Below are 14,910 nucleotides of genomic sequence, written 5' to 3'. Positions count from 1 at the left end.
GGCAGAAATGAAATCCTTCAACATACCTGCAGGCGAGGGTTGATGGTGAAACTGCCGGATGTGGGATTCATACAGGACACATATTGCACATTGTGAATCTCTTTCAGTGAAAGCTTAGTTCGGTCATACCTGGTAAAAGATTTTAAAAAACAATGCTAGTGCTGACAAGCGGCTTGAATAAATGGGTAACCACGAGCTGAATAAAATAACGTGCATCAGTCAGCATCAGTCACTCTCGCATAAAAACAGAAAATGCTGGAAATACTCAGCAGATCAGGCAGCATCTGTGGAGAGAGAAACAGAGTTAACGTTTCAGGTCGATGACCTTTCATTAGAGTTCTGATGAAAAGTAATGGTCCTGAAACATTAACTCTGTTTCTCTCTCCACAGATGCTGTCTGACCTGCTGAGTATTTCCAGCATTTTCTGTTTTTATTTCAGGTTTCCAGCATCGGCAGCATTTTCCTTCAGTCCCTCTTTCACGCCTGGTATATCACAGCTTCACCTGATACTGACACCGACTATGCCTTTTCCTGGCGTTCCATGGACTCGCAGCTTGCCCCGCATGCCTGCAAGGCTGAAAGCTCACCAAGAAGTGACCTTGTTCTGATATTCACTGTACACAATATGCAGTGGTGAGCTTCAACTAAAACTTGACGATATTCATTTTGTGGCAGAGGACCTGACCGTATGGATCCCGCAACAATACTACTTTTTAAAAGAAACGGGAACAAACTTGTATCCACAGAGCAGCTTATCACACCCTCAGGCCCAAACTGTTTCTGCAACCAATGAATTACTTTTTTCGAAGTGACTCCACTTCAAAAGTACTTCATTGGCTGTAAAGCACTTTGAGACGTCCGGTGGTCGTGAAAGGCGCTATATAAATGCAAGTCTTTCTTTTCTTTTCTCGAAGTGTGGTCACGGTTGTTCGGTAGGCAAACGTGGCAGCTAGGAAGAGCAAATCAGAGGAATGAGCAGTTAATTTGTTTTTGGTGGTGTTGGTTGAGAGAGGAATGTTGGACTGGCTACAGTGAATTAAAATAGTAAACTAGAGGAAACCTCGCTACTTTGCATGATACAGTATTTATAATGTAGCGCAGCGCTCAGTTCCATAAGTGTCATATTTACTTGTTGTCACCCTTTGCCGTTCACACTTTGCTGTTAACACCTCATTGTTATAAAGAGCATAGCCTCTGACTTGCGGTGAGCAACACCACGTATCTAATTTGGAAAATTGTTGTGGAAAACCAGCCTTCAAAAGGTTAATGTTCTAACTGCTGCAGTTCTTGCTTGCTAACCGTTGGAGGCCAATTTAGAATATGTACCAGTTCCTGGATATATCTCAGTCCTCTTATTAAGCCGCAGGCAGTTTTTGTGCCATTCGTAAACCTGACAGATTCCAACAATACTTAAACTACCAGATCTTTCAGTGACTCTCCCTCACAGCCCTGCATCACGAAGTTCTAAAATAATAACTAGAAAAAATGTTGAAATGAACGTGTAAATAAACATGGGCATTATTTCATAATGGCCCAGAAATTCGGGTCTCCACAGGTGAGTACGCACGGGGTACTCACCCATAGGCCCGATGGAAGTGCCAGTTTCCTGCATGCACTGCGCATGCGCGGGAAACCGGCAATTCCGTTCCTCTGAACGAAGGGGTTCAAAGGTCGAACGCGTGCGCGGGAGAGGCTGCACGTGCGCATCGAACTTCGTTTTTTTTTTTATATACAGGTTTTCCCGGGAGGGTAAGTCTGCAGAAGTTAGAAATGTAAAAAGCAGGCGTAAGGCCTGCTTTTTACAAGGTAAGTGGTGAATTAATTAAAATTAAAACATTTTTTCCACAGGTTTATTATTTTTAAATACTTTAAAGCAAGGTAAGTTTATTTTTAGCCCCATTAGAAAATAAAATTATTTTTTTCAAAAATTTAAATTATTGGCCCAGTAATTCCGGGCACAACGCGTGAGTAAGGATGGGGTACTTACGTGTGTGCCTGGAGGAATTGCCGGTTTTCAGCATGCACAGCGCATGCGCTGAAAACCGGCATTTCCTCTCCTCTGACCCAAGGGGTTAAGAGGCAGAACGCGCGCGACTGCACAGGCAGTGCGTGCGCAATGAAATTCCTTTTTTTTTCCCCCCCAGAGTTGCCCGAGTGTAAAGGCCTCCGGTTTTTACGCGTGGAAAAACCAGACGTAAATACTTAGTTTTACAGGTAAGCGGGCTTTTAGTACAATGTAGAAATTTTTTTTCCACAGGTTTATTACTTTTAAAGAATTTACAGGATGGTAAGTTTAGTTTTAGACCCTATTTTTTTAAAATTTATTTTTTTCAAAAAATTGATTAATTGTTTAAAACATTTTTTAAAACTTATTTATAGTTAATATAATCAGTGGGATGTTTTTTAAAATTTTATTTAAAGTTAAAGTAGTGTTTTGGCAGCCCATACTTTTCATGAGTTTGACAGCTCTTACTGTCAAACTCATGAATGAGTTTCCCCTCCCCTGATTGGCTGCAGAGTGCTCACCTGATCCCAGCCGGCACATCGCACTAACTACGCCGCTGGATCAGGTAAGCACATCGTGCCGACATCTGAACCGGGCCAGTGACAGGAAATGCAAGTAGGCCCGGGCTTCAGATGTCGGCGCGCAGGGTGAGTGCACATCGGGGGCTTGCACGCGCGGCAAGCTCCCGATCCTAATTTCAGGGCCATTGTTTAAAATAGTTATTTCATGTAATTTATAGTTTATTTAAAAAATGCGATTTAAAAAAAAATGTATTTGAAGATTTAGTGCTGTTTTGGGGCCGTAGTATTTATAAGTCTTGACAGCATTTCCTGTCAGACTTATGAATGGAGCATTCCTTGCTCCGATTGGCTCCCCATGGCCCACGTGATCCCAGGGGACGCATCGAACTAACTGCGCCCCTGGGATACGCAAGCACTGCGCGCCGGCAGCTGGACCAGGCCCCGGATAGGAATTCCACGGGGGTCCACAGCTCAACGGCCGGCACGCTAGGTAAGTGCAGATCGGGGGCTTACACCCGCGGGAAGCCCCCGACCCGAATTTCTGGGCCATTGACTTCCTGCTCGATATTCAGTTTTGAAATGAGGTCGATCCAAGGCAACAAAAAGGAACAATTTATTGAGAACAATTTTGAGTTAGCAGCTAGCAGGTAGAACAGTGATTAAAAGCACGATGTTTTCACCTTTGGGACCCTTCCCTTAAATTCAGCCCAGACATAGAAATCTCCTTTCTCTGCCCAAGTCCTTTGTGAAATGAGTTTGGAACAGTGTCAACCCAGCTCTTAATGCATACAAATCGACAGCAGTAATTGGTACTAAATCGTCAGTCTCAATCACAAGGTCAGAAGGAAGGGCGTTGTTGAAATAGAAATGCGAATCAGACAGATTTCTTTCAGAAAGTAACATCTTGGAATACAGTTTGAGTTCTTTGAAACAAGATGTGGTGAGTGTAGCAAGCTTGGGAGGAACAGGTGACTTTGGACCTATGGTCCCCAAAGCTCTCCACCACTGGGGTTTTCCTTGCGTCATGTCTAGGTCTGTTTGTAGAATAATGGATGGAGATTTATTGCCATGATTAGTCAACAACTCCATTATTGTTGTATCATGTGACTACCGGGATAGTAGGTGGTGAACCAGGTGGGCCCTGGTCTTTTTTAATCTGGCACTTCCAATGTCCCTATTCGTGTGGTGGAGGAATGCACTTTCCTGAGACACATTGTTGGGGCAGAATATTGGGAGCTTTACTGTGCATCTGGCAGTGGGCTGGGGAGTACTCTCCGCCCAATTTTATTCTCCATTGAAGTCAAGGAGAGTAATATTAGGCAGGGTGTAAAAGCAGCATTTCACCTGATCCCGCCAGGTTCTCGCCTGCTGAGTTAGATTAAAATGACCCCCTTTGTGTCTGTCCCTCTCTTTCTTCCCCTCTCCCATGTGTAAAGGCCCTGAAGCTATGTGTGAATGGCAACAATCTCGCTGGTTCCCGGAAACACCTGTCCTGCGACAGATTTAAAACTGACAGACATGGCTAAGAGGACCTGCTGAAAGTGGGTCTCCTGGGCAGCCGGTTTTAGAGAATTCAAGCAATTTTACCTTCAGGCTGCATGAAACCCGCTTTCTGAGAGCTGGCAGCACTAGCCGGGTGGGGGGTGGAGGGTGGGGGGGGGGGGGGGCGGGGGTTCTCCTGCTTATGCGAGTTTAACAAGTCTTAATCCATGTGACAGTGGGCAAAGGCCACAACACAACAATAGCCAGAATTTGGCAGTAATGGGCACTAAAGTAACCATCTCATTTAGAGAACAACATTGGTGTGGGAGCTGGGATTGCCACCCAGCTGAAGTTGGAGATGCTTTTCTAAGATTGAGGGCAAATTCTGTGGCAAAGTAGAGTAAGTTGACCAGATCTTCAATCTGTAAGGCCAGAACATATGTGCAATCAGATACAGCATTTTCTTTTGGTGGTGTTGGTCAAGAGAGGAACATTGGCTTGGACACTGGAAAACGTCCTTTTCTTCTTCAAATAGTGTCATGGGATTTTTTACGTCCTTCCAAAGAGGCAGATGGTACCTCGGTGTAACATTTTGTCCAAAGAGATCGCATCCTCAACAATGCAGTAATCCTTCAGTATTGCACTCAAATGTCAATCTAGATTATGTGCTCAAGTCATGAAGTAAGGCTTGAACCCATATCCTTCTGGCTGTGACAAGAATGTTGTCAAATAAACCAAGCTTGACACTTGGAAGACACAGCTCAGAAGTAGCAATTCTGTCAAAGACCACAAGTAGCAATTCTGTTAAAGTCCACAAGTTCAGAGAGGTTAGGACACAAAGTGCCCTGGGCCGTATTATTATGAACATATAAGCGGACCGCATATGTTACTATAGTACTGAATATGTTAAAAAAGGAAAATGTTGTCATTTAACAAGCGATGGTAATCCTCACCTTGAACAACACAAAAATATTGGGCTATAAATTTTGCCTTGGGCAGTAATGTAACACGGGTGATAGCGAATTGGCAGCCCGTTTTGCATTCCGACTGAAAATTGAGCAGTGTAAAACGGGTCACTGATTCGCTATCACCCAGTTTGCATTACAATCCCAAGACAAATTTATGTCCCATTCATCCAATACTTCATCTTTGATGCTTTACAAAGACATTGTGCATTAAGGAGAACATTTACTTTAGTATCTGAGGACCACCTACCAGTGATTGTAATCCAAATGTTGCCTAATAAGTGTATGTGGCTGAACAGTGCCATAAGTGTCAACTTCAGGCATGTTCATGTCATCGATAAAGTAGATCAGTCTCTTGGTGCCAGGTGGCCCATAGTTCCTGCCAGCCTTCTTCTCGAGGGGCTTTTCCAGTATGGCTGCAAAACACAAACAGCAAATGTCACTGTGGAAATCCATGAGCTTTGAACTCAGGAGAACAAACGTCCAACCACTCAGCTGAGGAATCAACATGACTCTCTGCATAAATAGGGTTCGCACTACATTCCTGGTGAGGCAAAGTACCCACATCTGTAAATAGAGGTGAGTGCTGTCTGAACCTTGGCCTCACCCACTTTGCTTCAGTCTCTTTCTGGTTAATTTGATGGCTTTTAGCCAATTTGTTTTTCAATCCCTTAGCAATAATAAAAATACAAATGATCTCAAGGAAAATGTACACATATATTGGCACAGAAATTCTGGGGGCCGGGGCTTCTCTTGGTGTCCTGCCATAATCCTATAGGAGACATACGGGAACACCCGTGGGAAATTGCATAAACCGGCATTTTCATGCATTCGCTCCATTTCCCCGGAGGTTCCACCAGCATTGCAGCAGAATTTCACGGCAATGATATTTAATACGGAATCATTTCAATCCCCATGCACCTTTTAGTGTACAAGAAATCATCAGTTTTGCTTGGCTCAAAGTCAGCGAGAGGTGACACTTGACTTTGACATGGGATCAGCACGGTGAGGTGGTTGGAATGTAGAGATGTGAGCAATTCCCCACACATTCAGATACTGTTTACAGCTGTGCCTTTGGGAGTGCTGAAGAACAAAGGCCAGTCCCTTTCCAACAGGCAGTGGAAATAAAGATCATTATGCGAGTCCAAGTTGCACTTTTTCTACTGCTCTAGTTGCTGTGTGCAGCGAGATCATAAACAAGTCCGATTTGACTGCATTTTCCTCCTCGCTACCCAAAACCACCTGGGCAATTCTGCTGCCAAAATGTTCTTAGAATCATTGAATGGTTACAGCACGGGAGGAGGCCATTCAGTCCGTCGAGCCTGTGCCGGCTCTCTGCAAGAGCACTTCAGCTAGTCCCACTCCCCCGCCCTTTCCCTGTAGCCCTGCTCTAAAGAGAACAACCCCAGCTTCTCCAATCTATCCACATAACTGAAGTCCCTCATCCCTGCAACCATTTTTGTAAATCTTTTCTGCACCCTCTCTAAGGCCTGCACATCCTTCCTAAAGTGTGGTACCCAGAATTGGACACAATACTCCAGTTGAGGCCGAACCAGTGTTTTATAAAGGTTCTTCATACTCTATAGAGGGAGAAATTCGGTATAGCCCCATTTGGGGCGCTAAATCTTTGAAAGTTGAAAAATTAGCGCCAGGCGCTAATCATTCTCACCTCCCATGAAATTCAGTTTTAGTGCTCCTAGAGGGAAGTGGAGCGCTAAATCAACCACTAACCACTTCTCTTAGGGCGCTAAAGTCCGCGAGTGAGGCAGTAGCGGCAGAGCGCTAAACAATTTTGAGCACATTGTGAACGGCACTCTTTCATCACAGAGGCTGCTTCCCTCACTTAAAGGGAAGGGCCAATGATGCTGCACAAGCTAGCTGTCGCCAGTTCTGTTTTGCAAGGTGACCTGGGCGACTGCCATTACAGCCCCAAACACTCTAACAAAGTGGAGGGCTTGGACATCTTGCACCAATGAAACATTAAAAACTTTGCGCAGGCACCAGACTGGTGCAAATAATAAAGGTTGCGCGAGCTGAAACGCATTCCCTTTAATTACCGCTCCCGAAGCGGCCAGCCAAGTTCACAACGCCTCCTCTTGCTGGCGTTTTTAACATACCCACTGAACTTTCTATGTTCAGCCTGGTTCTCACTTGTATTCTCAACCTGACATCTGTCATACACCTGCTTTTTCTGCTTCATCTTACTCTCAATCTCTTTCGTCATCCAGGGAGCTCTGGCTTTATGGGAATGTACCTCGATTGTACCTGAACCATCTCCTCTTTAAAGGCAGCCCATTGTTCGATTACAGTTTTGCCAGCCAATCTTTCATTCTAATTTACCCGGGCCAGATCTGTTCTCAATCCACTGAAATTGGCCCTCCTCCAATTAAGTATTTTGACTCTAGATTGCTCTTTGTCCTTTTCCATAGCTAATCTAAACCTTATGATACTATGATCGCTTTTCCCTAAATGTTCTCCTACTGACACTTGCTCCACTTGGCCCACCTCATTCCCCAGAACCAGATCCAGCAATGCCTCCTTCCTCATTGGGCCAGAAACATACTGATCAAGAAAGTTCTCCTGAACACACTTCAGAAATTCCTCCCCCTCTCTGCCCTTTACACTATTACTATCCCAGTCTCTATTAGATTAATTGAAGTCCCCCATTATCACTACTCTATAGTTCATACACCTCTGTAATTTCCCAGCAAATTTGCTCCTCTACATCCTTTCCACTAGTTGGTGGCCTATAGAATACACCTAGTAGTGTAATGGCACCTCTATTATTTCTTAACTCTAACCAAATAGATTCTGTGCTTGACCATTCCAGGACATCCTCTCTCTCCACACTGTAAAATCTCCTTAATCAATACTGCCACCCTACCTCGTTTCTTTCCTTCCCTATCTTTCCTGAACGCTTTATATCCAGAAATATTCAGTAAACAACTCTGCCCTTTTTGAGCCAGGTCTCCATTATCACCAAAACATCATAATCCCATGTGGCTATTTGCATCTGCAGCTCACCAACCTTATTTACCACGCTTTGTGCATCTACACATAGGCACTGTAAACCTTTCTCAGACCTTCTTGTATTCTCTCTTAGTCTGACCCCACCTAATACCATACTATTTCTTACTCTAGTGCTATCTGTCTCTCCCAATCCTTTGTGCACCTTGTTTCTCCTTTCTAATGCTACATGCTGGTGTCCATCACCCTGCCAAATTAGTTTAAACCTTCCCCAACAGCACTAGCAAACACCAGCGCCCCCCCCCCACCCCCACCACGAGGATGTTGGTCCCGGCTCTGTTGAGGTGCAACCCATCCGGCCTGTACAGGTCCCACCTCCCCCAGAACGGTCCCAATGTCCTGCACAATCTCTCCAACCACGCATTCATCTTTCCAGCTGGCTGCTTGGAGACAAGGGCTATGAAGTGAATACGTGGCTCATGACACCCTTGAGGAGACCAAGTACTGAGGCCCAGAAGAGATATAATGAAAGCCACATTTCCACCAGATTTGTCATAGAGCAGACAATAGGCATGCTGAAAATGCGCTTCAGATGCCTTGACAGATCTAGAGGAACCCTTTAGTACGCACCAGCCAGGGTCTCCAGAATCGTCGTGGTCTACTGCGCCCTGCACAACATAGCGCAGCAGCGAGGTTTAGCACTGCATGAGGAGCAAGGCTCTGAGCACACAGCCTCATCAGAGGAGGAGGAGGAGGAGCATCAGCTGGAAGACCAGGAGGAGCAGGAGCTGGAGGAACCTGCAGTCCAGATCCCACCAGCACAAGAGCACATTGCTGCCCAGGAGGCCAGGGATGGTCTCATCATATCCAGATTTAGTTAACTTTATGCAGTGCACCCATATGGCTGCCACATGCTACGCCAAGTTGACACCACCCAACAGCAACACCATAAAGCAGCCCTACATTGCCCAAGCCATTCCTTTCACGCTGACCATCATTGCAGGGCGTACCGTTCTGTCTCACCATTCACTGCAACTCACTAAGCCACTTCCAAAGGTGCACACAAATTTGTCCAAGTGGTGAAAATAAAAATTTTATGGTTGACATCACATTAACGGACATTAACATTGAATAAAACACCCAAGTGGATACCCTTGTGAATCTACTTGCGTGTCATCTTTCTCTTACGCGTGCTTCTACAAGATGCAACCCCTGTGGCTTCAGCAGAGGTAGAGGCAGCCTGCTGACTTCCCTGCTGCGACTGCTTAGACACTCCTGGTGGACGTCCTCTGGGTTTTGGAGCCTGTGATGGCCCCACCAAAGTCTGCTCCTCCTGCAACTGTGCAGGGGCAGACTTGGCCATCGCGATCCCAGGAGCCATCTGGGGCTCTGACTGGGGTGGGGGGGAGGGGGTGCCAATGAGGGAGAAGTGTGAGCGCTTTGAGAGGAGCCCCCACTATCATCCCTCTCATGGGCCACCTGCACTTCCCTGCTAGCAAGGCTGGCAAGCACCTTGCTGAACATCAGTGGGGCCATGAGGACCCAAGTCTACACTGACATCCCATCAAGACAGGAGGTCTATGAGCCTCTGCCATCTGTTCTCCATAGAGACCATGTGCTTATGTGAGTGGCATATTAGCTGCTCCATGCAGGTGGCCATCCTATCCATGGAAGAGCCTACAGTCGCCATCACCTGCAAAACGGTCACCTCCATTCCCTGCACATTTGCAGACACCGTGGTCACAAAACCTGTCACAGCCTTCTGAACTTCTTTCTGCACCTCCAGGAGCGCCCTCTTTCTGGATGGTCCCCAAGGCTCAGACTCTGCATGCAGCTGAGCAGGGCTGGGAGCAACCTGCGCCCTCCAGCGAGGAGTCTCCACTGCTGTCCCTGTCGCCACCATCTGCTCTTGCTCACTTGTGACTTGTGACAGGCCAGGTGACAACTCTAATCTATCTCACGTGGAACCCACCGAGGTGTGCGCATCTGCGCTGGTGCTGGGTGCGTTTATGTCTGGTGACGGTGCACCCTCAGAGGCTGGAGGCTCCTCTGAGGAGTCGTCTTCCTCTTCCTCCTGGACAGTGGAGGGGGGGTGGGGGGGTGACTCTTGATGGACCTGTGAGAGTAAAGAGATGAGTTAGAAATGCCATATGAAGAATGGGTACAAACACCATTATGCACATGATGACCATTCAGTGGCTGATGACATCAGTCCCCATATGAGTGACTGCTGTATGCCATGTAGCTGTATGAGATGTAATTCTGTCACCAGGTTGCTGAGATGTCCCCCTCTCTCCGTCCCCCACCTCCAGCTGCTCGGCCACTCCCGATTCTTCCACCACAGCCTCCTCTGCTGTTGCGAGGGTGACAAATGATGGAGGGCCACCTCCAGTTCACTCCCTCTCCCTCTTATTGTGGGCTCTCTTTTTCCTGCAAGAAGGGAAAGAACAGAAGGTTGAGTGAGCGTGATGGAATGAGTGTAAGGAATTGATAGGTTACATCTTTAGAGGGTGACTATGATGAATTGGGGTGGCAATGCCAAGTGGTCTCATTGTGTGTTGTTAGTTGGTATGATTGCAAGAGGGTAAGTGTGAGGGCTGGCTAGTAAGATGGGGATGTGATAATGTAGATAGTGGACGTGCAAGGTATGTTAGTGTGAGTAGGGTTGGGAAAGGTGAGTGATGGGGATGTGATGAGAGGCACAGCAGGATGAAGTTAAGTGTGGCTTTGGACTCACTTTTCCTGATCTAACGAGATCATTGAAACATTTCCAGCACTGCACCCAGGTCCTCCTGAACACATCCCTGTTGTTCACCTCCTCTGCAATTTGAAGCCAGGCTCTTCTGCCCACTGGAAGGGAAGAGGACCTCCCTGCATGCTCTGACCTCCTCCACAAGCATATGGAGGGAGTCATCGGAGAGCCTGGGTGCAGCCCTCTGGCTCTGTGCAGTCATGTCTCCAAGTGTTTGGAACAATCAAAAGCTCCAGTGCAGTGACTGCCCAATCCTAGATGAACCTTCAAATGCAATGTGGCCACGGCTGCTTTAACCATCCCATCTGAAAACGCGTCATCGATGACGTCATCAGACCTGCGCCATTTAATAGGGCCGGGTAACGCGCAGGGCGGGCTTAATAGGCCCCATCAGCGCAAAGTCGGTTTCTGCGGTGGGATGGAAGCAAGAACGGGGTCGCGACCAGACCCGCCCAGGCACAGAAAATTCCAGCCCGTGAGTTTAGAATGTCATAAACCTTAAAAATTATACTATAAAAGGATACCTTATGAAATGCACAGCCCCTAACCAGACACAGTGGGTGTTATTAAAGCCATCAGAGTAGAAAGTATTGTCAGAAATGGCCTCATGTTTCTGGGGTGAGGAACTCACTGGTTTCATCTGTCCTGTCGCTGAGAATGAAAATGACCACTGCTCCCACTGATGACAACCCAATAAACACCGACAGCTGGTAGTTTCAAATTCATTTTCTAATCTTTAATCTTTTCATTTTATTTTCCCCATTGGCTCGTTGATTTATTTCTGTGTCCCCGTTTCATCTGTTGTAGCTTTGTGTGATTTTTCTTCCTTTATTGCCATATACTTTTCAGGGTCTGTTTCTGTGTTTCGGTCTATTCCTGGGCTCTCTAATTGCACCGTAACAGTGTTTGTTTTCCCCGGTGCTTTGTTATGTCACAGTAACGCAAAAACCAAGGGACGATGAAAAGTTTCATAACTTGAAAGGATTTTGTGGTGAGGAAACTGCAGGGAGGATGTGCAATACTGTAAAATGAAGGATCGGGGCCGGAAGAATAGCTAAAGTTGCACACGGGAGAGGGATCATTGACTGACAGGCAGCTCTGCAATCTGCTGTCTCTGTACTCAGTCCCATTATTTCTGGCACAGAAATCAATATTCAATTCTAGTTGTAACCCAAATGTCGCAGCATATAAACAAAAATAGCAAGAACAACCAGTTGGACTACCCTCCCCCGCTCCATCTGCTACTTCCATGTGGAATTTCCCTCTTTTTTTCAGGGAGCCAAGAGATGCTTCTTTCTATGGCAGTCCCACTGCAAGAGCATGCACTGAGTAACAGGTACTAGGAATTGGTGGGACGGGAGATTTCCCCCATAGATGGTGCGTACAGGGGAATGGGGAGGAAATTGCACATATAGGGACCAGGCTGGATGGCTAGAGAACCCCTGAAAGCTGGCCACAATTGAAACCAAGCTTGTTAGGAGAAAACTATATCCTTACCGAGCATCATGGCCGTTTCCACATTTTAAAAAAGTATATTCGTTCATGGGATGTGGGCATCGCTGGCAAGGCCAGCATTTATTGCCCATCCCTAATTGCCCTTGAGAAGGTGGTGGTGAGCCACCTTCTTGAACCGCTGCAGTCCGTGTGGTGAAGGTACTCCCACAGTGCTGTTAGGTAGGGAGTTCCAGGATTTCGGCCCAGCGACAATGAAGGAACGGCGATATACTTCCAAGTCAGGATGGTGTGAGACTTGGAGGGGAACTTGGAGGTGGTGGTGTTCCTATGTGCCTGCTGCCCTTGTCCTTCTAGGTGGTAGAGGTCACGGGTTTGGGAGGTGCTGCTGAAGAAGCCTTGGCGAGTTGCTTCAGTGCGTCTTGAAGATGGCACACACTGTAGCCAAGGTGCGTCGGTGGTGGAGGGATGAATGTTTAAGGTGGTGGATGGGGTGCCAATCAAGTGGGCTGCTTTGTCCTGGAAGTTGTTTGAGTGTTGTTGGAGCTGCACTCATCCGGGCAAGATGTCCAAGATAAAACGGATCGCATAAGTCCAACCATAATATGATGGAAGAAAACTTGAAAGAGATGGGCCCCTATTGCCAACACAGTAATCCTCCCAGAATGCCAGTGCATGCTTCAGAAAAAAGTGTTTCCTGTCCTGAGATCTGCATGGCACTATGGGATAACCACAAACTGTTGTCCTGTCCTTTCACTGGACTGCTTCAGATGAATCCACTTTGCTGTTATAATGAGAGTACAGCCCTTACATTTAAGGGTCACTTGGCGTGTTGATCAGTGATGTGCCCATTTGACATTTTTTTTTAAATGGTTAATCAAACTGCCTTTCAGCCTCTCTAAAATTAAAAGGACATTTACAGATATACCAACTGGATGAGTCACTGCGTAATGAGATTCAGTGACAAGATGGTAAATGCAAAGAGAATTCTTGAACCACTGAATATTGAATAAATTATTTCCCAACAGTACAAATGAATTACATTAATAAAGAGCAAAGCATTGCAGATGCACTTGAGGGAATGGGAATGAACAACTCCAGCCCACGGTGAAACTGGACAAGTTCACTAGACAAGAAGCTTTTGTTACATATAAAAGATGTAGCCCAAGAGGGCAGCTGAAGATCTGTTTTCTTACATATGCTCCCATCTTATCTACTCAGCTTGTTTAATCCCTTTTCCTAAGTGTAAAAGTCAATTCTGGTACATAAGAACAAGAACTTCAGCGAAGTTGATTCTTCTTCTTGTAGTAATGGCCCGGATTTTCCTGAAGATTGGCGCCATAGTGAGGCCGTATCCACGGTGTCTATCGTTATTATGGTACAGAAATTCCAGGTAATGATGGTGGGTGACTTATGCCGTTGCTTACCCCACCCCGTCATTTCCTGGGACTTGTACGCTGCTCCTCCGAGAGTCTCGCCGAAAAGTTTATAGCTCCGGCCCAAAAAAATCAACGGCAGTCGCAAATTTACTGAATTAATGCTGCTTTGATTGCTGCTAACAGTTAGACCGTTACTAAATGGCACAGCTGGACTCAGACTCGGTAAAGTTATCGGTCGGCAGGTTGCCTATATCTGACGGAATAAACTTAAAAGTTTAGCGTCGTCATGGCCTTAAAGGAATCCGTGAGGGTAACATGTTTACTGACTTGGTCGGGGGACGTGACTGAAATCCGTCAATTAAGTAGTAAGTGTTTTGACAGCCAGACAGGTTCGAGCTGATGCACAAGAGCAGTGCCAGTACCGACGCTGCTGCCTACCCTAGTATTCAAATCACCTGGCCTCCAGGATTTGGGACAGTCAGGTTAGGACAAGCAGGTGGGAGACGTCCTGCCCTGCCACGCTTTCAGCAGCAGAGTGGGGCTTCTGCAAAGTTCTGACCCCACCTCTTGGTTTGCTCTATGGTTTTCAATTATTAAGGTAAGATGTCCACCCCTAAAATCAGACCATCAAAGGTTGCTGCTCTGGCTGCTGGGAGCTGTGTGGAGCGAGTTTGTAAAGTCTCTCCCCCAACACCGCTGCCATCTCGTGTACTAGAAAAATAACGGCAATATGTTCAACAAATGACCGTCGGCAATGCCAGGGGAAATTTACTAGTCTTTAAGAAAAGTCGCTGACTTTTGATTCAGACACGTGAAGCGTATATCCTTTCATTAACCCCCCCACCCCCCCTGACTAACTGAGATCCTCTCACCTTGTAGCATGGCAGATGTAGTGTAGTAGTTAAATGGCACATTCTTCACAATGTGTTCGTCAGGGTCCAGCGATCCAAGTTTCTCGCCCACCAGCACGGATTTACCTGTCCCAGCATTCCCCACAAGCATGACAGGCCTGCGTCGTTCCAGCAGCCTGTCCATGAAGTAACGGATACGAATAGTTTCTATGGTGTGCACCAAACACGCCTTAAAGAAAAAAAAATCACGCCCACATCAGCAAGTAGCAAACCACAATCTTTCAACACTTCTCCGAAATGTAAGCTGGATTTTCTACAACATGCCCGCAGGGTGAAATGTACCACTTTCAATGCATTCACAGAGTATATCATCAGGAAAGATCCATCCATAACACAGGGTCCCGAAAACACAACACAGGGATTGAGCTGGTTTGCCTGTTGCCAAGTCACATCAAGACACCAGCCGATCTCATTCTCATTCACGTGGATGGGAAATGGCAAGTAGCTTTAAAAGGTAGACACAGGTTAAGAAGCC

General features: G+C 46.4%; 1 protein-coding gene across 1 annotated transcript in view; it reads right to left on the bottom strand.

The window, feature by feature from the left end:
• The window catches only part of LOC147102690 (dynein axonemal heavy chain 9-like), a 394,408-nt gene that overhangs the window by 357,589 nt on the left and 21,909 nt on the right, over positions 1–14,910 (bottom strand). The window contains exons 4-6 of the mRNA XM_085963406.1: positions 14,397–14,604; positions 5,225–5,390; positions 27–129 (exon numbers count right to left, since the gene is read on the bottom strand). Coding sequence (XP_085819532.1) covers positions 27–129; positions 5,225–5,390; positions 14,397–14,604 — 477 coding nt within the window. The remainder of the gene's footprint in view (positions 1–26; positions 130–5,224; positions 5,391–14,396; positions 14,605–14,910) is intronic.

Source organism: Somniosus microcephalus, chromosome 21 (genome assembly GCF_052327205.1).
Source record: "Somniosus microcephalus isolate GS21.2 chromosome 21, FLI_Smic_1.0, whole genome shotgun sequence".
In the NCBI taxonomy this organism is placed as follows: Eukaryota; Metazoa; Chordata; class Chondrichthyes; order Squaliformes; family Somniosidae; genus Somniosus; species Somniosus microcephalus.
The sequence above is the reverse complement of the archived record's forward strand: the minus strand, read 5'-3'. Positions and strand labels throughout refer to the sequence as shown.